At 42.5% G+C, this 25595-nt stretch overlaps 1 protein-coding gene across 3 annotated transcripts in view; it reads left to right on the forward strand.

Annotated features, from left to right (window-relative positions):
• Positions 1–25595, forward strand: part of KCNIP4 (potassium voltage-gated channel interacting protein 4) — an 861516-nt gene that overhangs the window by 343956 nt on the left and 491965 nt on the right. The window contains exon 1 of one of the 3 annotated variants that reach the window (XM_078852578.1): positions 10127–10158. The exons of the other annotated variants lie outside the window; for them this stretch is intronic. Coding sequence (XP_078708704.1) covers positions 10134–10158 — 25 coding nt within the window. The 5' untranslated portion in view covers positions 10127–10133. Of the gene's footprint in view, positions 1–10126; positions 10159–25595 lie in introns of those variants that run through there. 3 annotated transcript variants of the gene reach the window in all.

Below are 25595 nucleotides of genomic sequence, written 5' to 3' on the forward strand. Positions count from 1 at the left end.
TTTCTGTCATAGAGAAGTTTGGGAATTAACTTCTTAAAAATTGGTTTTCAAATTTTGGGGGTAAATCCTGTGCCTTCCTCCACAGACACAGAGGTCCCTTTTCCAGTGACAGGGGCAGGGCTGCAAGTACCTGGGGCATGACAGAAGTAGGATTTGAAGAGCTCATGCAGAGGATGCACGTTACCGGTGTGCCACAGAACCTAGCTCTGTAGGGCTCCCTGTTCATCAGTGCACAACTAGGAGATGGCATAAGGAAATGATCAGTGGGTCTGAGATCATTTGGAGCTAACAAGTATTGGAGATGGTAGGCACACAGGGCTAGATCTGCAAAGGGGCTTAAGGTAACAATGCTCAGCATTGAAGCAATTAACTTTTAAGTGCCTTAATACCCAGTAGAATCCACAGCCCTGGGTTGGGTGCCTCAGCTCCTAGGTACCTAGACTGAGGCAGCCATGTTCACACTCAAACGCAGAAACTTAGGTGACTAGGGGACTGTAATCATGGAAATCTAGGTGCTCAGATTTAGGGGGGCAGTCAAGGAGGATCTGTGGTGCCTAAATGTAAGTGCCTCCGTTGTCCTTTTGTGGATCTAGCCCTCAGTGCCTCCAGTGCAGTCTGTGGTCTGGGGAAGAGTAGAAGATTTCTTCCTTGTTTCCCTTTGGCAAAATTCCCTAGAGCTGTGGTTCTCAACCGGGGAACCTCAACCAGAGGTCTTCCGGGGGTGCATCAACTCATCTAGATATTTGCCTCGTTTTACAACAGGCTACATAAAAAGCACTAGTGAAGTCAGTAAAAACTAAAATTTCATACAGACATTGACTTGTTTATACTATACACTGAAATATAAGTACAATTTTTCATTAAAAGTGTGCTGTGACACTTTTGTATTTTTATGTCTGATTTTGTAAACAAGTATTTTTAAGTGAGCGGAAACTTGGGGGTACACAAGACAAATCAGACTCCTGGAAGGGGTACAGTCGTCTGAAAAGGTTAAGAGTGACTGGAGCATAGTCTCAGTAGCTGGGATGGGCAGTGGGGCCAGGATTGGGCCAGAATGAATAACTGTGCCAAAATTCACAACTAAATAAGCATATCCATTATTCCTTTGATTAATTCAGCCCATATGTTCAGTAATGTAGGGACTACATATATTTATAAGACTCTCTTAAAATAATCTATCTCATTTAAACTTTGAGGGGATGATTCCCCCTTCCACAACCCAGTTTGTCTTTCTGAATGCCGTGTTGTAACTGTTATGTGATTCATTATATGCCTCCTATAAGATCCCCATTATGCAGCAGCTTGCCTTAGCAATTAACAGCAGTAACTTGTGACAGCCATCACCTACAGGTAAGAGTGATTGTTTAGATGCTAGTGCTGGAATAACAAACACTTTCATTTGTGGTTTATAAATTATAGAACAATGAGATGGCTGCAACACTCTTCAAGGGCCATCCACAACATGATTCAGCTCAAAGTTTGGCTTGCCTTGTAATTGTTATTTAAAAGAAGCAACATCCTCTTGACATGGATTCACAGGTCCACTACTCTAGCAGGGCTCTGGAACAGTCCCTGGGAGGACCCCTTTGGGATGTTAACCCCTTAGGGTCACACTCTCTCACTGAGATAAGCTGCTTGGCTTCACGCCTTCTGAGATTGAACACTGGAGCCTTCAGCACCCCCTGCTTCCTCTGTGAGCTCCCCTCAGTGAGTTCACTTGAATTGGACACCTGGGGAAGGCTTGCATGCCCAAAGGGAGCAATGCACCCCTGACCATTTTAGACTGAAGTGACTCTCGGGCAGTGCTGTAAAAACAGGAGGGTTTATTAGATGTCTAGAACACAGCCTAGAAAGTATTTGGTTAGCATAGAGAATGGAAAAGTTACCACATAGTTCATCTGCGTATTTCCTAAACCCAGGTGAACTCAGACCTCTCTTTTGAGTCCCCTCTTTTCCCCCAGTCCCGAAGTGTGTGTCCAGCAGACCACGGCCCACATGTCGCCACCCTCCGGGCATCTCCTCAGTCTTTTGTTCCTATTCTGGGTCAAACAGGGTCCTTTGGTCTTCTCCTGCCTCACTCTTTGTTCTTCGGCTGGTCAAACCGGCTGGCTTCCCACATAGGGCCAGGGTTATCAGTTGCTAGGTGACAAATCGCTGGGCCATTGTCAGGCCCACCTGGATCTCTGGATTCTTCTGCAAAGAAAACACCTTCCCCCCCCATTAATCATGCAGCACATAGGGGAAACTGAGGCACACAATATTCATACAAAATATTCTGGAAAAAAAATCCTACTTTGTCACATCTCTCCACGCTTTGAGACAAACTGAGTGGGGTCACTTCAGTGAGGAAGTTCAAACCTACCAATGCTATCCATGGACGCCACAGCATCTTTCCCATTTCCTTGGCAGTTGTTATACCAGGCACTTTCAAGATTTTCTTAGCACCCCTTCTAATCCATCATAATTACAGTTTACAATACACAGTTCAGAGCAGCTTCGCATCCTCGAAAGGATCTGGTCTGCTCGATGACACTCGCAGGGTGCACACAAAGAGCTTTTATGCAGCCCCATGCCTTATTGCCACCCCAATCAGCCTTATACAAATCCTGCAGGGTAGCGACCCCTGCACCCTTACCCCATATGCTGAGATAGTCTCCCATCAGGATGATGACTTCCATGTAGGTGACACCCAGAGTCTTTTGTATAACCCAAAATCTTTGACTAAGTGCCTCAGGGGTCAGCTCAAATGTAAGCAGTAAAGCTTGTTTGAACAGTTCATAGTTTCTATCCTCCACATCTTCGTCACATCTCTACATCAAAATTGTTGGTAATTCCATCTTGTCAATGAAAATATTTAAACCACCAATGTTTTGGTGCGACACAGGAAAGGCCCAGTATAAGCGCTCCCTTGATGGCCTACGTGAAACAGGTAACTAATAAGTGCCACCCATGGAGTGGAGCACATTACTGCCAGCAGCATTGATGATGCAGCTGCACAAACAAAGATGTTATGAAATGAAAGAGAGTTTGTTTGTTTGTTCAATAGTTAATTTTTAGGAGATGGGGAGAAATCTCCTAAGACATGAAAGCTGCTATTACACAGCCATACACCACTGGAAAACAACAACTGTTGGCAAATTTGACCTAAATGCCTGGTACCTTGGAACTTATAGGGTGCATTGTCTTCATAGGAGGATAACATTAATAGGGAAGATGAAAATATAGAGCTGGGCAAGTTCTTCTTTTACTAAACACAAACCTTGTCTATACTGAGCCTTTATAGAATCTTTAAGCCATGGCTGTAGAAAGGTTTTGTAATTATTGGGATGAAAGTAGCCTGCTGAGTGTACTGCGTCTCGGAGGCAACACTGTAGGTATGTCAGCAGCTACAGCTTGTAGGCAGTAGTCCTAGTGGGGTTCCCAGTAACCACTCAGACACGTGGCTCAGGGAAAGGTTTTTACAAGGGCTGGCAGGAAAGGGGATGATTGCAAATACCCTTGGTATGGAGGTTTAAACAGGTATAGTTCAAAGTGAGCAATAGTGGTTCTTGTTCGGGTCCCTGGACAGTCCAGTTGAGAGTCAGGGTTCTTCAGGCCTAGTGCCTCAGATGTTTCTCCAGTCCAGTCTCTGTTTAAATAGATAAGCACTAGTGAGTTTCCAAGCCAGGTTCAGTTAGTGTCTTTCACTAGGACCCCTTTGCAGTGGTTTCCTGCCCAGCCACTGCTGCTCCCCCATAAGGTCTAGACAGACCTGCATTCAGCTGTGATGTCCAGCAGTCACAGCCTCTTCCACATGCAGTTCTGTCCATTATTCCTGGGGCTTCTCTCCATCTCCCTGCTGCCATACAGCTCCCCTGCCAAACAGGGCCCAGACACTCCCTATTTAACGACCTTACCTGGCCAGGGGAAGAGGATATACAATTGGGCGGGAGGCTGATGGGAGCTGTAGTCCCCTGCTTTGCAGATCCATCACAGTTTTTGTTTTTAAGACCAGGCTAAAAAAGTCCTTTTTTCATTTTTAAGTGGGCTCCAAACCCTTGGTGCACATGTCAGTTGGACTGTGAATTTGACTATGGCTTACCTGATTTCTTGTATCCGGCAATAGCACAGGAAAATTAATGCTTTCTTGCAAAGTGATGTGAAGATCACACTTCTGAATACACTTTATTTATAGACATTTCCATGGTGCTCGTAGATGTGGAATTTGAGTCCCTCATGACATTAAAGATGTATCACATTATCTCCAGTGGGAGGAGCTCTCTGCCTTACTCCTTTTTATCATCAAAAAAAGAGGAGTACTTGTGGCACTTTGAGACTAACATTTATTTGGGCATAAGCTTTTGTGGGCTAAAACCCACTTCATCGGATGCATGCAGTGGAAAATACAGTAGGAAAATATATATACACAGAGAACATGAAAAAATGGGTGTTGCCATACCAACTGTAACAAGACTAATCAATTAAGGTGGGCTATTATCAGCAGGAGAAAAAAAACTTGTGTAGTGATCATCAGGATGGCCCATTTCAAACCGTTGACAGGAAGGTGTGAGTAACAATAGGGGAAAAATTATCATGGGGAAATAGTTTTTGCTTTGTGTAATGACCCTTCCACTCCCAGACTTTATTCAAGCCTAATTTAACGGTGTTCAGTTTGCAAATTAATTCCAATTCCGCAATTTCTCCTTGGAGTCTGTTTTTGAAGGTTTTTTTGTTCGAGAATTGTGACTTTTAGGTCTGAAATTGAGTGACCGGGGAGGTTGAAGTGTTCTCCAACTGGTTTTTGAATGTTAGAATTCCCGACATCTGATTTGTGTCCATTTATTCTTTTGGTAGAGATTGTCCGGTTTGGCCAATGTACATGGCAGAGGGGCATTGCCGGCATATATCACATTGGTAGATGTGCAGGTGAACGAGCCTCTTATGGTGTGGCTGATGTGATTAGGTCCTTGGATGGTGTCCCTTGAATAGATATATGGACAGAGTTAGCAACAGGCTTTGTTGCAAGGATAGGTTCCTGGATTAGTGTTTTTGTTGTGTGGTGTTTGGTTGCTGGTGAGTATTTGCTTTAGGTTGGGGGGCTGTCTGTAAGCGAGGATTGGCCTGTCTCCCAAGATCTGTGAGAATGAGGGATCGTCCTTCAGGATAGGTTGTAGATCCTTGATGATGCGCTGGAGAGGTTTTAGTTGGGGGGCTGAAGGGATGGCTAGTGGCGTTCTGTTAATTTTTTTGTTGGGCCTGTACTGGAGTAGGTGACTTCTGGGTATTCTTCTGGCTCTGTCAATCTGTTTCTTCACTTCAGCAGGTGGGTATTGTAATTTTAAGAATGCTTGATAGAGATCTTGTAGGTGTTTGTCTCTGTCTGAGGGGTTGGAGCAAATGCGGTTGTATCTTAGAGCTTGGCTGTAGACAATGGATCGTGTGATGTGATCTGGATGAAAGCTGGAGGCATGTAGGTAAGTATAGCGGTCAGTAGGTTTCCGGTATAGGGTGGTGTTTATGTGACCATCGCTTATTAGCACTGTAGTGTCCAAGAAATGGATCTTTTGTGTGGACTGGTCCAGGCTGAGGTTGATGGTGGGATGGAAATTGTTGAAATCATGGTGGAATTCCTCAAGGGCTTCTTTTCCTGATTATCACTACACAAGTTTTTTTTTTCTCCTGCTGATAATAGCCCACCTTAATTGATTAGTCTTGTTACAGTTGGTATGGCAATACCCATTTTTTCCATGTTCTCTGTGTATATATATCTTCCTACTGTATTTCTACTGCATGCATCCGATGAGGCGGGTTTTAGCCCATGAAAGCTTATGCCCAAATAAATTTGTTAGTCTCAAAGTGCCACAAGTACTCTTCGGTTTTTTGCTGATATGGACTAACACAGCTACCACTCTGAAACCTGTCCTTTTTATCTGGTTTCTTTCAGGAATAGCTATCTGATGGTGAATTCCTTCCACATGGAGTGGTGTCATTACTTGGTTGCTTGGGGAATAGTTTGTTTGTTTATGCAGGGCTATCTTGTAGCCCTCGTAAAGATGGTGAGATTTGGGTTCAGTTTGATCTCCTGCAGAAACTAGTTCCCTGACTCTGGGTCCTTCACAAGAACGCTCATTCCTTTACCCCAAAAATGAAACCTCTGTTCTATCAGCCAACTTTTTCATCTTGCTAAAGTCATTTCCTGTTAATCATTAATCAATAATCATTAATAATCTAACACCAAAGGATGATCAGGCTACAGAAAGATACTCAATAATAGAACAGGTTTCAGAGTAACAGCCGTGTTCGTCTGTATTCGCAAAAAGAAAAGGAGTACTTGTGGCACCTTAGAGACTAACTAATTTATTTGAGCATAAGCTTTCGTGAGCTACAGCTCACTTCATCGGATGCATACTGTGGAAACTGCAGAAGACATTATATACACAGAGACCATGAAACAATACCTCCTCCCACCCCACTCTCCTGCTGGTAATAGCTTATCTAAAGTGATCACTCTCCTTACAATAAGAAAAGGAGTACTTGTGGCACCTTAGAGACTAACCAATTTATTTGAGCATGAGCTTTCGTGAGCTACAGCTCACTTCATCGGATGCATACTGTGGAAACTGCAGCAGACTTTATATACACACAGAGAATATGAAACAATACCTCCTCCCACCCCACTGTCCTGCTGGTAATAGCTTATCTAAAGTGATCATCAAGTTGGGCCATTTCCAGCACAAATCCAGGTTTTCTCACCCTCCACCCCCCCACACAAATTCACTCTCCTGCTGGTGATAGCCCATCCAAAGTGACAACTCTCTACACAATGTGCGTGATAATCAAGTTAATCCAGGTTTTCTCACCCTCCACCCCCCCCCACAAATTCACCAGCAGCCTATCACCAGTAGGAGAGTGAATTTGTGTGGGGGGGTGGAGGGTGAGAAAACCTGGATTTGTGCTGGAAATGGCCCAACTTGATGATCACTTTAGATAAGCTATTACCAGCAGGACAGTGGGGTGGGAGGAGGTATTGTTTCATATTCTCTGTGTGTATATAAAGTCTGCTGCAGTTTCCACAGTATGCATCCGATGAAGTGAGCTGTAGCTCACGAAAGCTTATGCTCAAATAAGTTGGTTAGTCTCTAAGGTGCCACAAGTACTCCTTTTCTTTTTGTGAATACAGAGTAACACGGCTGTTACTCTGAAACCTGTCATTATGCAAGGCACTGCATTTAGCCGTATGGAGTGGAAATCTATCAACTGCATGAAAAAACTTGTACAGAAACAGACAGACATCATCTTCCTTTCTAAATGCAAACAGATGGACATTGTACCAAAAGGACTGAAGGTAAAAAATCCATTACAATCTACATATCACACAGACTATGCTGACAGCTTGTGCCACACGCTCTCAAAGAAACTGCGGAATCACCTGATCAACATCCTCTACAGCAAACAGGGAAAGATTAAGAATGAGCTCTCAGAACTGGATACTCTCATAAAAAACCAACCTTCCACACAAACTTCCTCGTGGCTGGAATTTACTAAAACTAGACAAGCCATTTACAACACACACTTTGCTTCTCTACAAAAGAAAAAGGACACTAAACTTTCTAAACTACTACATGCTACAAGGGGCCACAGCAATGGTTCCCTCAACCCACCCAGCAATATTGTTAACCTATCCAACTATACTCTCAGCCCAGCAGAAGAAGCTGTCCTATCTTGGAGCCTCTCCTTCTGCCCCTCCACCCCCACGAACATGATACAGTTCTGTGGTGACCTAGAATCCTATTTTCGACGTCTCCGACTCAAGGAATATTTCCAAAATACCTCTGAACAACATACTAATCCACAGAGGCCTCCCTACCAACATTACAAAAAGAAGGATTCTAGGTGGACTCCTCCTGAAGGTCGAAACAGCAGACTGGACTTCTACATAGAGTGCTTCCGCCGACGTGCACGGGCTGAAATTGTGGAAAAGCAGCATCACTTGCCCCATAACCTCAGCCATGCAGAACACAATGCCATCCACAGCCTCAGAAACAACTCTGACATCATAATCAAAAAGGCTGACAAAGGAGGTGCTGTTGTCATCATGAATAGGTCGGAATATGAACAAGAGGCTGCTCGGCAGCTCTCCAACACCACTTTCTACAAGCCATTACCCTATGATCCCACTGAGAGTTACCAAACGCAACTACAGCATTTGCTCAAGAAACTTCCTGAAAAAGCACAAGATCAAATCTGCACAGACACACCCCTGGAACCCCGACCTGGGACATTCTATCTACTACCTAAGATCCATAAACCTGGAAATCCTGGGCGCCCCATCATCTCAGGCATTGGCACCCTGACAGCAGGATTGTCTGGCTATGTAGACTCCCTCCTCAGGCCCTACGCTACCAGCACTCCCAGCTACCTTCGAGACACCACTGACTTCCTGAGGAAACTACAATCCATCGGTGATCTTCCTGGAAATGGCCCACCTTGATTTTCATACACATTGTAAAAAGAGTGGTCACTTTGGATGGGCTATTACCAGCAGGAGAGTGAGTTTGTGTGTGAGGGGGTGGGAGGGTGAGAAAACCTGGATTTGTGCTGGAAATGGCCCAACTTGATTATCATACACATTGTAAGGAGAGTGATCACTTTAGATAAGCTATTACCAGCAGGAGAGTGGGGTGGGAGGAGGTATTGTTTCATGGTCTCTGTGTATATAATGTCTTCTGCAGTTTCCACGGTATGCATCCGATGAAGTGAGCTGTAGCTCACAAAAGCTCATGCTCAGATAAATTGGTTGGTCTCTCAGGTGCCACAAGTACTCCTTTTCTTTTTGCGAATAATAGAACAGTCACATGTCTGCTGAATTTAGAAAATGCTTCCCAGAGCAGGTAGATCCACACATGCTAGCTATTCAATGGCTATTAGCTAGGACGGGCAGGGATGGTATTCCTAGCCTCTGTTTGCCAGAAGCTGGGAATGGCAACAGGGAATGGATCACTTGATGGATTACTTGTTCTGTTCCTTCCCTTTGGGGCACCTGGCATTGGCCACTGTCAGAAGACAGGATTCTGAGCTAGATGGACCATTGGTCTGACCCAGTAGGGCCGTTCTTATGGAGGCAGTGCTTGAGGCAGTGCACTAAAAATCGCAGTGTGGCTGAGGTGTCATGAGTGGCTGCTCAGGCAAGTCACCAGTAAGTGTTGTATGGATGACAGTATTAAGAGCTACAGCTGAGTGAATAATTTGTACGGGGCTACACTTAAAAATAAGAAAAAAATCCACTTCAGTTTGAACCAAAACAAAATATTTAAATTTTTTTGTTGAATCTGAAAACTTGAAAAAAAATTCACTTAAAATTGATTGAAATGTTTTGAATAGACCTGAAATAAATTTTTGTTTTGTTTTTGCTTTTTGGTGTTTTTGCGATTCGTTTTGAGTCAACAATATTTTTTTTGAGTTTTTGTTTCAGTTATGGCTGTTTCAGCTGTTTTTCACCCTTTTGTGTGTGTGTGTTTGTGTGTGTTTTTAAAAAAAATTGGCCAGATTAAAAATTAAAATGACAAAAATCAATTCACTGAAAAAAATTCATCCAGTTCTATTAAGAATTGCTATCTTTAGCTATTTGATGATGGGACATAACCAAACAAATGGGGCTTTGAATCTCTGGAAGAGAAGGATAGCAGGACACTGGAAGTTTCTGGCTAGTTGGCTGTACATCTTAGACCCTCAGAAAATAGCTGGATCTCTTCCGGATTGAAACAGAAACCTGATTTATTGGCTATATAGCAGGCTTTACATTCGCATTTTTCTTGTCTCACCAACAGTGAAGAATTGAATGTGTATAGTCCTGTTTGCAGAGTGTGCAATATAGCCTTGTCTAACTTGAGGGCTAGGATTCTGGCCAGAAGTTTGGGGGAGAAACTGCTGGGTATTCTTCTATTTGTACATACTACCATTCCTACTTCATATATGTGCCAAGTATATGAATTGAAATGTATGTTCTTCCTCCCTGTCAGCAGCCACTGAATGGGATGTTCCTGTCTAGCCACAGGACATCTGCCTTCGGAAACCACTTCTATATATGGCCCAAGGCCATTTATATATATGATCAGATGGGAAAATGCCAGCATGAGATGCAGTTATTCACAGGCATGAGAACCATGGTTTTTATGTTTGGTGAGTATATGATATTTGAAACACTATCTGAAGCACCAATCATACAGTGAATTTCCTATTCTGATACCATAAGAAGTCACCTTCCTCATTCTAGTGTTAAAAAAAACAAACAAAAATCTAAAACTAAAATATTAATTATTTTAAAAGTCACACACAATTGGCCAAATTCATCATCTTTGTGTATCTGTTGAGTTCAGCAATTTTAAGCTGACACAGTCTTGCATATTTAATGCCTCTTTCTTCGATTCACTATCTAGAAGTCATTCTCAACATTTTATAAATCACATTTTCTGACTAGTGTTATTTGCAAACTGTTGTAGATTAAACATGGCTGATGCCTGATCATTCCATTTTCTTTTCTTCAAATTCACACAGGTGTTCCGCGCCCCCTTCACAGTTTAAATGATTAACTATGAAGGAGGCTAAAATAGACGAAAGTAATTGCCACTTGTTCCTTTGCCTCATTGTTCCATGCTGTGCTATAAATGTATTTAATCTGGACAGAACTGAGGAGGTAAAACCTAATTTAATCGCTGTCAATCAAAGACAGCAAGCCAGCCAGAAAGACAGTAATGCTATTACTCAGATCTAGCAAAGAAAAAACAAGTTACTTACCATAGAAACTGATTCTTTGGGAATGTTGCCTCTGCAGATTCAAACTTGTAGAATGTGCGCCACCCTCCTCCCTCAATTCTGCTAGGCTTTGGGGACTTTCCTGGAACACAGTGCTTGTCAGGATGTTGTGAGTGCCCTTTCATGGTACTGAACATTCATAGTCAAGGTTGTGAAAAGAGCGTATAGCCCCAAACTCCTCAGTCCCTTCAGCCAAACCAAGTGTTCATGAAAGTGAAACTCCAAGGAAGAGGTAAAAGTGGCCAGGTTAATATGCGCAGGAAATACCTCAGCCCCAGTTACTATGATAAGCAATAGTTGTTTTTCTTCTTCAGGGTGGGTATTTAGAGGTTTTGGACGTTTATTGAGCTGTCCAATTTCCAGGAATGTGGGCTGAGGTATTCCAGTTAACAGGATTAAAGAACTGCACTCCCAAAGCAAGCATCAGATCTAGAGATCTGAGCTGAGAGAGAAGTGAGAGTTCTGTGAATACTATCACATAATAAGCAGTTCTGCAGATTTTTATGATGGAAATATTAGAGGCATGGTATTGATGCCACCTTGGCACTTGTAGAGTGGCTTTAACACCCTAAAGAACTGTAATTATTTTAGGTCTCAGTTCACAGCCTGATCCACTTAGAAAGGTGATAAATGGAAATGGCTATCCCTTCACTATGATTCCCAAAGATGAAAAAAAAAATCCTAGTTGGCTTCCTCGATGCCCTAATCCAAATACACACACAGCCTTTTGACATGTAGTGTATTGTGCTTAATTTCTTCCAACCAAGAATGAAGTTTTAGGAAGAGCACTAATGGTCCAATTCAGGTAAAACTCAGACACCACCTTTTGGTATTGATTTGGATACAGGCTCAAGACAACTTTGCCTCCTAGGAATAAGTGAAAGGATGATCAGACAGTGAAGCCACAAGTGGGAATGTACAAAGGCTACCTTGTAGAGGAATTAAACATTGTGCATAATGGCAGGAATCCCGCATCATTTGAAACTTTTAACACTTTGCATATATACTTATGCCATATGCTAAGATCCTAGTGTTAAATATTTTCTCTAAATATTCAATGAGGGAGAATACTGATTGCACTTCTTACATTTTTATGGCCCTTGTAGATTCCTCATTACATAGATTAAAAAGATTTCTCTGGAGAAGTAATTTTTTATGGATGCTAACCTTAAAACTAAATGACCAAGAAGTCACATCCTTTATGTAGCACACGTTCATTACTGGTTCAGGTAATAGAAATGCCATTATAAACTTGATGGTTTTCGGTCAAGTCATCTAGAAGAACTGCTAAGTGCTGTACAGACAATCTTGGTGCCAGATTTAATGCTTCCTCATCCTTAAGTTCTAGTACAACTTTCCATGCTAATGAATTTGAGCACATCTGCAAGAACAGTACAATAGCTTTACTACCTCAAGTGTTAGCTGAACATATTTTTTAGATTCCAGCAGAAAGCATCTCCTAGAGACTTTTTGGACCTGTTCCAACTCCAGGTGAAGTCTGTGGAAGTCTTTCCATTGACTTCAGTGAAAGTGGGATAAAGCCCTAGATTCACAGTTAAGAGTAGATCACCAAGAAACCACATGTTGCTTTCATCTTTCTAATGCCCAGCTGAACATGTTGTAATGGCCATAACAAGATTAGCGAGAAGTTTACATTTTTTTGACAACCTAACCAAATTCTACTTTTTAGCATTACTTTTGAAAGGGAAGACTAGTGTACATTTTTTTGTCCTCGGCTGTGCAGCTAATACCGTCAAAAAAAGCCTCAAGTTTTATGCCTTGTGTCATCATTTCATCCTTTCTCATTTCCCAGTGGTCTTTGCTGTACAGCTTACTCTTTTCCTTTCAACATTCTTGTTCTGAATTTCTTGTCTTGGGGGAAAAATCTGCTGTTGTGGTAGGAGAGTAAAACTGTAAAAGTAAAACTGCTAATGATTCGGAGACCAATACACATCAAAGAAACGTAACTCATGCTTGAAATTCCAAGATAGCCATAAAGAAAGAGGACCCCTGGTGGCTAGCTCAATATTTAATGGACGAGGACTGGTGAAAGACAGATAGCAGCAGAAGAAAGGAAGGCTATGATGCAGTAGTACTTTGATTATTAGTAGGTATCATTTCCTCTTAGCTGTTTGCACATATATTATGGGCATCAGCATAGTTGAGAAAAACATAATTATCTCAGTCGTAGCTTGCAAGTAGTCCAAATTGAGGAGGTAGAGCGGAGTTTTAAAAATGGGACCTTTTCCAAAATATGCTGGACAATCTTTCTGTAATAAAATTGCTCTGGATGAAAGCACCTCAGTCAACATTTATTAAACATTATTCTGCGGTTGAGTTTCACAGAATTGTTCAGGCGCTGTGTATGGTGGTGATATTGCTGTATCGTGCTCAAGCAATGATATTTCTCTGCATGTGGAAATCAGAGGTAGACTTAAAACACACAGTTACCCTTTGTCTAACAAGCTATCCACTAAGGGGGAGAGAGTCATATGGGAGGGGGAGGATGGGGAAGGTAACACTAATGGCAGTAGAAGGTATATAGGGGTTTTACTGAGTGATCAAACATAAGCCAATATCTCAGTAGTCTTCTGAAAGTACCCTAGTCTTGCTCTTCCTTCTGCCTTCCTCCTATTTCGCTCTCCCCTGCTCATCAAGTGCTGGACTGTAATCCTGCAGTCTGGCTGAAGTGATGAGCAGAGCAGTCTTCAGCTACCAAAGGAGCAGAGTGACAGTCAGGTTGCAAGAGTAACAGTCTGGTTCCTGCTTCCTCCACACTCCCGGGGAAAAATCACCTGTGCCAGCAAAAGGGCTGGTGCAGACTAGTTCGCGGCTCCCTGTGGTGGGTTCAGTATTGGGTGAGCAAAGCTAAGGCTCAACTCTCCCAGCCAGCTCATTTTCCACCCACAGGCTCTGGTGATGCCGGTAGCCCATGCAGGAAAAAAGGAGGCTCCTTATACTCCCTTAATCCCCCACGCAGGCAGGCAGGAAGGCTCATTATTGAGCTTTTGTAAAGTTAACTCTTATACTTCTGTAATACATGATTTCTCTCTGTGTGGGGCTCTATTTACATTGCAGTGAGCGAGGTGATTCTAGCTCCTGGAGACATACCCAAGCTATCTGTCTTTAATCTAGCTAGCTTAAAGCCAGCATGGGCTTCAGTGAGTGTTGTATGAGTCCACCTAGAGCCCTGGGTTAGTTACTTGGGCAGCTAGCCAATGCTGCAGCGACTTCACTGTTCCAGGGCCGAAACTAGCTGGATTAAATCTAGGTCAGCAACAACCTGTGACTGTGTGTGTGACTTTCAAGATGTGTTGATTTCCAGGTGGGAGGATTTTTATTTTGCTGCATGATCAAAAGGATCACATAGCAGCTTCACAGCCACCTCTGGAAAGCTGTTCTCCAAGTACTGTCCGGTGCTGCAGCTGGGAGCTCTGTCTCCATCCCCACTCATTTCTTCAGCCAATCACAGGGAGCAGTAGGGGAGAGTAGATCTTTAGCATTTGTTTCATCTCAGCACTGCAGCAGCCCCATAGCATCCATTTCCACAGGAAGCAGTAGGAAGAAGCTGAGCAGAGGGTCTCAGCTCTTTTCCCTGTTTGGTTCCAACCACTAACAGGATGAAGCAGAGGGATGTGGCTTCAGATCCTCTCTTCTGCCGCAGACTGTAGCAACATGATCTGTAGGGAAAAGGGGACCGAAACTAGGAGCCTCAGAACCATCTTTGCTCTGCTCGTCATTCTGGAAGTTGGGGGAGGTCAGTATTAAACTCAGATCCCTCCATCTCTAACAAGAGCTAAAGCTAACACCAAGAAAGCATTAACAGCACACACAAGTGTTAGCTTTTCTTCTAAAATCCAGTGTTTGAACTGAAGGGCAGATGGAAGGGATTTCCTAGCATTTGGGTGATATTCATCCTTTGACTTGATATTGCGATACCATCCAATTTCAGGGGTGATGCTTATCCCTGGTTATGGCTGACTTTTAAATGTGACCTACCCAGCAGACTGACCAAGAAATCCTTTGGTTTTAAAAATACCAAATTGGGGTTGATTAGTTGCAGCACAGCAGTGTTCAGTCAGAGCTGAATTGACTTGGGGCATTTGCACATATGCCAGAAGATGTTACTGTTTGCACATGTTGTAAAATATTTGTTGGTTATTGTCCTTTCCCTTTCCCTTCTTCTGACAAATCACTGAATGAAAACAACTGTATGCTGATTTAAACTTCCAGGGAAAAATTTTTCGGGGCAAATTAACTCTGCTCTACAATGTAGCAGTCACACAATGACTGGTGTGACACGGAAGCAGCCTGTGTCTGGGATGTCTGGCTTATAGCGTTTTAACTTCCCACCAGTTCTCTGAAGCTTTTCTATCATACTGTGTCTATGGTAGAAAACATGGAAGAGAAACAAATATGTTGTATTACAGTTTATTCTGGGTAGAACACACCAGTTTGGATTGTGTTCATATCAAGGTCATTGAGCCAGCAGCATCAGTCTGAAAGCTCATTTATTACTGAACTTCCCCAGAATGCAAGCCTTAATAGGTCAGCCTCCAAAAAGATAAATTACACCATGTTAGAGTGCCTTTGAAGGGTTCTCATTGAGTTTGATCCTAGGAGGCTTATACAGTGGGACATACCTGAAACTGGAATCTCACTCTAACAACTTGATCCTTGGAGGATTATATAATACTTTTCTTCACAGAGGGCTATCTAAAATAAAGTAATTGTGACTTAGGAAAAGAAATCATTTTTGCCACTGGGATTCCTTGAGGAGAGAGTTGATAAACCTGAATTTTAACCTACCTGAAAAACTCCTTTCTCAAAATATCTCTGTGACCACAAAACATCTTTGAGCTGCCCCAAATTAGGGCTGCAGAATAAATAGTGCAAACCCATGGCAGTAGGTTTCCTCTGATACTGGCATTTAAGTTGCTATCTTTAAAATGTGCTGCAGTCCAAAGTGAGCTTTTACCAAAAGCTTCAAAGCAGCAGGGGGCAATCCAGATGGCTGTAAATTTCAATATTCAGATAGTGTGACGTGCACTAAGCAATGTCATTAATTGTTTACTGCCCTTGTAAACTTCATTACTTGCCTAAAGAAATCCACTGTAAGGAGCATATTTGCCACATCTAAATAATAGAAGAGAAGAAGTTATCTGGCAAGATCTGCAGTTTCTGTAGACCCACCATTGTGCTATACCTTAACTGTGGAAGAACAGGGCTTTTGACAGCACACAACTAATAGGGGGCATGGTCAAAATAATTACATATGCTGAAAAGCATTGGCAAATGACATGAGAACCTCCAACCATAGGTAGGAAACATCTGCTGTCTCTGCATGACATAGCCATATCTTCAGTGATAAGAGGGAGCCCTGACTCCCATGCCATACTCCTCTTGACATCCCCGAACTCATGCATACCTGTGACCCCTCTGACAGGGTGCATAGAACACATGTGGATGTTTTCTGTAGTCATGCTTGGAGAGGGAAACATCATGTAGACCAGCTTTTGCTGGAGTCCTCCATTCCCCTCTAATGTGCTGTCAGGGTTACTTCCCCACTCTGAACTCTAGGGTACAGATGTGGGGACCTGCATGAAAACCTCCTAAGCTTATTTTTACCAGCTTAGGTTAAAAATTCCCCAAGGTACAAACTATTTTATCTTTTGCCCTTGTACTTTATCAGTGCCACCACCAAACGTCTAACACCGGTTACTGGGAAAGAGTCCATTTGGAAACTTCTTTCCCCCCAAAATCCTCCCAAATGTTACAGTCCCTTTCCTGGGGAAGGTTTGATAAAAATTCTCAATTTGCATAGGTGACCACAGACCCAAACCCTTGGATATTAAGAACAATGAAAAAGCATTCAGTTTCTTAAAAGAAGAATTTTAATAGAAGAAAAAGTAAAAAGAATCACCTCTGTAAAATCAGGATGGTAAATACCTTACAGGGTAATTAGATTCAAAACATAGAGAATCCCTCTAGGCAAAACGTTAAGTTACAAAAAGACACAAAAACAGGAATATCCATTCCATTCAGCACAGCTTATTTTCTCAGCCATTTAAAGGAATCAGAATCTAACACATATTTAGCTAGATTACTTACTAAGTTCTAAGACTCCATTCCTGTTCTGTCCCCGGCAAAAGCATCACACAGACAGAGAGAGAGGCTTTGTTTCTCCCTCCCCCCAGCTTTTGAAAGTATCTTGTCTCCTCATTGGTCATTTTGGTCAGGTGCCAGCGAGGTTATCCTAGCTTCTTAACCCTTTACAGGTGAAAGGGTTTTTCCTCTGGCCAGGAGGGATTTTAAAGGTGTTTACCCTTCCCTCTATATTTATGACATGTGCCATACCTCTCCCACTCCTCACACACTGCTGTGTTAATGAGTTTTTGATGCAGTGGAGCTTTTGGTGGCTATGCAGTGATGAGGGAACATTGTCATATAACCCTTCTGTGGGGCGTTCAAGAACCAATTCCTGTGTGATTACCAGCCATCAATAGTTTACTAAAATTAAAGCTTTCTTGCAGGTTTTAAGGATAATACAATAGTGGCAACTCCCTAAGTAGTCAGAGAGAGAGAGAGATCATTTTGTACGGTTTAGTTAATAATTTGTGCTTTCAGAACAATAGAGCAGAATCATGGAGTGGTATGCTGTACGCTTGTTCCCATGATCTAAGACAAAGCCAGTACTCCAGCTCTAATGGCCTACCACCCTTGTCAGTGCAGCTGATTGAATTCATGATTGAATAACTGATATGATGAATTCTGCCTTTTCCCCCCTGTTTATGAATTATTCACCAATAGATTGTATTTGTGCAAATTAAATTGTCCCACAAACAGTTTATGCAAACAAATTTCAAACTATTGTCTGTTTATGATCTGTTCATGTCAACTATTTGTGATGTTTAATTGGTCAGCTAAGCCACCTTGTATTGTTTCTGCTCTGTGCCTGAAACTTTCTAAGAAGAATAATGAATTGGATTTTGCACGCAAATATCTTTGCTCACACACAAATATAGATTCATAGATTTTTAAGACCAGAAGGGACCACACTCATCTTGCCCAAACTCCTGCAAAATTTAGGCCAGAGAATCTCATCCAATAATTTTTGCATCAAGCCCACAACTTCTGTTTGAGCTGTAGCATATCTTTTAGTCTTAAATTAAAGACTTCAAGTGATAGTGAATCCACTATATTCCTATTACGTAAGTTTTTCCAATGGTTAATTATCCTCACTCTTAAAAATTGTGCCTTATTTCTAATCTGAATTTGTGTAGCTTCTGCTTCTGTCCATTGGATCTTATTTTGCCTTTTTCCACTAGATTAAAGAGCAATCCACTGTTGGAAATCTCTTCTCCATGCACGTATGTGTATGTATAGACTGTGACTAAGTTACCCATTAACCATCTCTTGGAGTTTCTAAATAGATTGAACTTTTTAGTCTCTTCTATAAGGCATGTTTCCCAGACCTAGAACAATTCTTGCAGATCTTTTCTAAACCCTTATGGGTATCTTTTATGAACAGCAGGCATTCCTTAAACATTTATGCAAAAACGTGCTTACATGAATGGTCATGAATGGGGTCATGAAATCAGTTGAAGCTCTGAACAGGATTTTTCACTGGTTTCTTAAATTCAGTTACTGAGAAACTTACTCTAGCACAGTATTTGTTACCTTTATCATGCATTTTATAGGTTGGTCAGATAGGATAGGACAGGATAGGTCAGATAGGACAAAGAGAAGCCAATAAGAGGACACTATATTTAACAAAGCATAGGAAGCCATTGTGAACAACTGCATTGATCAGCTATCTAATGAGATGCAACAGAATGGCACAAACACAAACAAATAGCATGCATATAGGATTTTGTATCTGTTTATAAGAAAGCAAACATTAAATTAAACATAAAACATTAAACATTAAATATAAAACAGAATTTACATGTTTGTTCTATTAGAGAAGCAACCTTGATAGTAGGTAAAGCTATGGGCACTGATTCTTCAGTGCATTAAGTCTTCTTGTCCATTCTCCCGATGCAAAGTACACCTGGTGCATCCAGCTTGTCATAAAAATAAAGGGAAGGGTAAACCCCTTTGAAATCCCTCCTGGCCAGGGGAAAGCTCCTTTCACCTGTAAAGGGTTAAGAAGCTAAAGGTAACCTCGCTGGCACCTGACCAAAATGACCAATGAGGAGACAAGATACTTTCAAAAGCTGGGAGGAGGGAGAGAAACAAAGGGTCTGTGTCTGTCTGTATGCTGGTTTCTGCCAGGGATAGACCAGGAATGGAGCCTTAGAACTTTTAGTAAGTAATCTAGCTAGGTATGTGTTAGATTATGATTTCTTTAAATGGCTGAGAAAAGAATTGTGCTGAATAGAATAACTATTTCTGTCTGTGTATCTTTTTTGTAACTTAAGGTTTTGCCTAGAGGGGTTCTCTATGTTTTTGAATCTAATTACCCTGTAAGATATCTACCATCCTGATTTTACAGGGGGGATTTCTTTATTTCTATTTACTTCTATTTTTTATTAAAAGTCTTCTTGTAAAACACTGAATGCTTTTTCATTGTTCTCAGATCCAAGGATTTGGGTCTGTGGTCACCTATGCAAATTGGTGAGGCTTTTTATCCAACATTTCCCAGGAAAGGGGGGGTGCAAGTGTTGGGAGGATTGTTCATTGTTCTTAAGATCCAAGGGTCTGGGTCTGTAGTCACCTAGGCAAATTGGTGAGGCTTTTTACCAAACCTTGTCCAGGAAGTGGGGTGCAAGGTTTTGGGAAGTATTTTGGGGGGAAGGACACGTCCAAACAGCTCTTCCCCAGTAACCAGTATTAGTTTGGTGGTGGTAGCGGCCAGTCCAAGGATAATGGGTGAAATATTTTGTACCTTGGGGAAGTTTTGACATAAGCTGGTAAAGATAAGCTTAGGAGGTTTTTCATGCAGGTCCCCACATCTGTACCCTAGAGTTCAGAGTGGGGGAGGAACCTTGACACAGCTACTTGAGGATTCCACTTTCATATGAAGTGAATCATAGCTTGATGTAAAGCTGCCTTAGTGACCTCTTCCCCTGGCCTTAGTCATGACCCGTATTCTATGGAAAAGGGGACATAAGATGTAAAGATGCTCTGGGTACCAGTACCCAGCTGCAAAGACAACTCCTCAGGGCCAGTGGTAAATGGTGCAATTGGCTGCTCTAAGTTGTATTTGGAACTGGCCAAGCATTTGCCAACCCTGGGATCAAGGGTCACAAAGTGGCATTCACACCACTTTTGCACTTACTCCCTCCCAGTTGTCTAATGCTTTTCAGATGCAGCCCACGACCTAAGTCACAGTAATTATTACACTTAGCCAGATTCCCAAGGCTGCGTACTTTTTTCTGCTTACATGACAGGTCGGAGCTGAAACTCTCTATCTCTCTCTCTCTCTCACACACACACACACACACACACACACACACACACACACACACACACACACACAAATCCCTAAGTGCTTCTTGAGTAGGGCACCAAAAAACTGAGGAACCCAAAACAAATAGAAAAGACTAAGATAAATAGAAAACAAATAGAGACTAAGGTGCCACAAGTACTCCTTTTCTTTTTGCGGATACAGACTAACACGGCTGCTACTCTGAAACCAAAACAAATAGTCACTTCTGAAATTTTTTGCCATAAGCAATTTGTTCCTCAGCTTCCAACATTACCTGGACTGATTATATTATCATATAGTTCTCTGGGTTTACATGGCTTAGGGCCAGATATTTAAAGGTATTTAGGCTCCTAACCCCTTTAAAAGTCTGGCCCTTAATTCTCTGCATACCCCAAAGCACATAACTCAAAATGAGCTGTGTGGTCTTAATTAATAATGAGCTGTGTTAACTGGAATTAAATGACTTTTTTATCTCCTCTTTGTGAGTGACTCTTCAGTCTTAGGTTAATTGAAAAAAAATCTCACAAATCTTCAGGTAGGCAAAGAAGATTTTGTTGCATGCCAGTGCCACACAAAAGATAAACAGTTATTGAAGTTGTGCTTCTGAAAAATACATTCTCCTCTAATGAATATAGCTTAGGTTGAATGTCTGCCTATTGATTAGCTACTTTTAGGAAATGGTTGCTAACAATTCAGTTGAGAGGAAATCCTTCAAGCAACGTATTACAACAAATTTGATTGAGTTTCATATTTCTATTTCAGCAACAAGGCTAATATAAAAATCAGTGTGAATATAAAAACCACCACAAAACCTAAAGTCCCTTGCTATGATTGATTGCATTAGTTATAGTATTTCTTCAGGTGTAATCAGGAATATTTGTCTTTGTGACATTGCAACAATGATATGGGGTAAAATATGCTAATATGCCTATCTTGGTTTATGAAGTGTTATTAGTCTTTTGTTTTTTTCAATCTCTTAATTAGTGACAATTGTTTGAAGTCATCCATCTTAATACACATTTATGCAAATTTTGCAGATTATTAACTATACTTTCAAAAGAGTCGCATTTATCAGCTGTTATCAAGAAATGTTTTGTAAGGCCTGATTCTGTCACCTTTACTCACATGGAGTAAAACCTTAATCTGTGAATAACTCCACTGGTATTGAAGAGAAAGGCACTACTTCTGCTTGAGTAAGCAGGACAGAATTGTGCTCAGTGGGACTTTAAATAAAATGTTTTATACTAAAAGTATGTAAATGAACTCTCCAGCCACCTAATTCTTCAGAATACTCAAAGATCATTTCGCAATGACACAGAATGCAGAAAACAAAATAGCTGTAGACTTGCTAAGTGACTAGAGGTAAATAAAACTTTGCTTCTATTATAAATACTTTATTCTTAATGATGTATAAAAAGAGATTCCAGAGTTAATACCAAGGGAAATCAAAACACACTATAAATATGTAACAAATCTATTTTCTGAGAGATTAAGAAGATTTTCTCGGTTCTGTATTAAGGAGTGGCTCATAGTTGTGTTGGACTACAGGGATTTCCGGAAAGGACTCTAAGATACTCCTCTGAGGGCATATTTTCCCTGCAGACTTGGCCCGGGTTCTTACCTCGGTGTTGCCTTTAATCTTCTTCCCACCCATCCATACAAAAGCTTCTCACCTGAGTTTAGTGTTATGCCAGATATGGAAATTTGCTGTAATATGTTGGGAGATCTTATTGCATTATGTTTTAAATAGCTTTGGAGTCCATTGTATTATGAATGCAAAATGTATATATTATGGGATTGTAACAATTTTGGGAGGAGGGGGATGTGGCCAGTGTAAACTCTGAAAAGTGTCATGAGCTTCAAAGGACTATTTTAAACAATATGCTAGACAGGGAGGCATTTTCGGGATAAACAAAGTTAAGTGGGTTTCCCAGGAAATACCAGGGGGAGGAGAATTCAAATTCCCACCTCCAAACCTAACCTTATGAAGCTACATCTTGAGGAGAGCACAGTTGTCTGGTTGATTGCCTATTAACAGTCTGTGATGATCAAAGACCTGGCTGCATAAAGGAGGGATTCACAGACTCATGGGTGTGCTTGTTCTCCGCTAACAGCTATTATGAATTTATAACAATAGAAAATCCCTTGGTGGGGTTTGAAGGATTGATCACCGGTCAGAGCCCTTGTTGGAGTTCGAGGGGTGATCTCTGGTAAACTTATTAGCATGCATATAGGTTCTTTTATTGATTTCAATATACTTTCTCTGTAATGCTTTCACCTTAAGAATAAATGTGCTTGCTTAGAGAGGGTTGTGTGGTAACTTCTAACTGTAGGCAATTGTCCTGTTTATCGTCTCGGGGGGGGGGGGGGGGGAAGGCCTGCTGGGTAGTCTCACTTGCTGGGAAACTCAGTGTAGGAAGGGAACTATGCTGCCTGGGAAAACCCCAGTCGGAAGGGAGGGAGACGCAGGTCTCTCCCCAAGAGAGGTGATGGCTGAGGACCCAGGAGCCTTGAGTGGGTGCTTTTGTTGGACTGTGAGGGGGAAAATACATTTGCAGTCACAGAAGATTCTTTCCTCCCCATACTAGGGATGGGGGGAACAATCTAAAACGGAGGTCATGTGACCACTCAACATGTCTCCTCTGCCCAGTGACCCCCACCACACCCACACACAGCCCACAGCCACTGTGCTCTCCCCACCCCATGTTACCTCTCTCCTGCTGCACCCAATCCCCAGCACGTTCAGCCACTCTCCCTGGCAGCAGGGCCCGGGCAAGGGATGGGACAGAGCTGCTTCTCACATGGCTGAAGCTGGCCACTCCTGGTCGCTGCTCTGTGCAGTACAGCAGCTGCCTGAGACAGCCTGGCTGGTGAAGTTGCAGCAGCGGTGGCAGGGCCCCCCACCTGGGCCTGGCTGCCAGGGACAGGGGACAAGTGAGCTGGAAACATGCCAGGGAGGAGGGCCTGAGAAGATTCCAATTTGCTCAGCCCCTGTTCCCGGCAGCCTGGCCCAGGTGCGGGGTGGTCTGCCCCTACCACCCCAGCCTGGCTCTCGCAGGCAGCCACCACATTGCACAGAGCAGCGACCCGGAGTGGCCGGTGTGAGAAGCAACTGCTCCTGCCCCTTCTACTGCCTCCCCAGGCCCAGCTTCCAGGGTTGGGGGCTGAGCATGCTGGGAGGCAGGTGCAACAGGAGAAAGACAGAGCCCCTCTCTATTCCCCCCGGCAGGCCAAGCAGAAATCTTGGGTGGGGTGGGGAGGGGGCTTGATTTCGCATGCCCCCCTCCACGTCGCCTCTGTTTGCAGTTGCTCTTAACTATAACAAGTGTGCTTTCACGCTTTGCAAGTATCATAGTTGCATGTCATCTACATTTGACATCTAATTGAGTAGTCTGGACCAAATATGATCCTCTCTGGATGCATGTATATGGGTAGTACTCAGAAATGAGGAACCCCTCTCACTCCCTTGTGCTTGCCACCTATGTTGCAGATAATGGTCATGTGGGGAAGGGAGAACCGCAGCTGCATGGCCTGTAATCCCCCCTCTGGGCAAGAAATGGATGGAGCTTTGGCTCTGCCACGTCCCGATCACATTGGACAGACACAGATGGTAGTAAGCTACACCAAGTAATGGGCTAGTGTAGCTTTTTTTCTTCCAGAAGCAAGGGAAAAGCAGGGACCAAATTGTGGCTGAGATCCCTAGACTTGGGTTCCATCCGGAGATAATTTAAGTGGGACAGTGTACTGAAGCCAGCAGGGTCATTCTCTTTGCTGTAGATTTCCTATGGATTAATAGGGGGCTTTGGTCTCTAGGATTATCTATCCTGCATATTTAAGGCCTGATTCTGCTCCACTGAAGCAAAAGACATTAAAGTAAATATAAAACAAAAACAAGGAAAGAGCTAGCATGGATGTTTGATATCTATGCAAGGCATGTTCATGGCTAATACTCTGGAGAAATTATTCCAAATAAACTTATTTCTGTGCAGACATGATCCCTGTTATGCTGTCAGGGTCAGTGACCTCAGCTGTGATATGCTGAGTGAGTGTTGCTCACAGAAGGAAACCTGTTGGGGGCCAGCATGAGTTCCAAGTTTGGGAGAATAGGGGAGGAAATAAATAAAAAGAGAATCGATATGTAAGTGGCTTGTTTGGATTAGTTCTTTTGCTTTTTATACTTCGCAATTTTATCAGGTTTGCCAGGATGCCTCAAGAGGAGAGAATAATGACTGAAATTTCAAACAAGAAACCAGCTGTGCATTCAGAGTAAACACATGCAAACCTAAGAAAGAGTAAGGGCTGGATACAGCTCTGCACATGTTTTCTGTGTAATGGTCCAGATCATGCCCCCAGACAAGGGCCCCTTAGTTCTGCTTTGGCTACACACAGAGGAAATAAAGCTGGGTTCCTGAGAATTCCTCAGTTCAAGGGTTCCCTTCCCTACCTAGTGTGAAACTGTTTAGCCTGGCTTAGGGGTGTGCTTTTGTTCTCTGGCAAACACAGCCAGTGTAACAGCTCCTTGAAGGCCATTGCAGCAGGGGGTAAGTTAGTGCTTCAGGGGTCTGGCAGCAGGATTGAGTCTAGTGTCCTGTTATGTCCTGAATGTGCCCATTTCTTTTATTCGAAGTGTTTGTGGAGGTATTTGCAAGGAAGAAGCAACAGACTTTTGTGGGAGAAGTCCTACTTTTGCCCACCTTTAGGGCAAATGTGGCTTGGCTGGATCCAAGGCTAGGGTATTTTTTTATGTCATAAGAATTGTAACATGGTGGTACCATACAAATATTAATGTGGATGGGGTGGGAGAAAAGTAATTTGACACAGTAATTGTACTCTTTTATAAGGTAATGTATTGTTGCTAGGATGGCATGGACTTCATAGATTTTAAGGTCAGAAGAGACCATTGTGATCCTCTAGTCTGTCTCCCTGCGTAACCCAGGAGGATAACCATAATTACAGTTAGCTTTGAAACAAAGCTGGGCCTATAAAATATTAGTAAATATTTTAAAAGATGCATTCATCATTCCTGTTATGAAATTGTTTTTGATCCTACAAACTCTTAATCACCCAATGAAGGATTACTCAAATGACTAAGTGCATGCAGCATCCTTGTACCAGGCAGCCTGGAGCGTGGAATGGCCTTTTGGCTAGAGCATGTGGTCTCCAGTCCCCGGCTTGGTTGCAGAGCCTCAGGCTCGGTCTACACTGGCAACTGAACGACAACACTTTTTTCTTTCAGAGGTGTTTAAAAAAACACACACCCCCAAAAAGACCAAAGTTTTGCTGTGGACAAACAGCGCTTTGTCCACAGAAGTGCTCTCCTGCTGACAGAGCTAACACCGCTCGGTAGGGGTGGAAGCTTTTTGTCAGCAGG

This window comes from Lepidochelys kempii, chromosome 4 (assembly GCF_965140285.1).
Source record: "Lepidochelys kempii isolate rLepKem1 chromosome 4, rLepKem1.hap1, whole genome shotgun sequence".
NCBI classification, from domain to species: Eukaryota; Metazoa; Chordata; order Testudines; family Cheloniidae; genus Lepidochelys; species Lepidochelys kempii.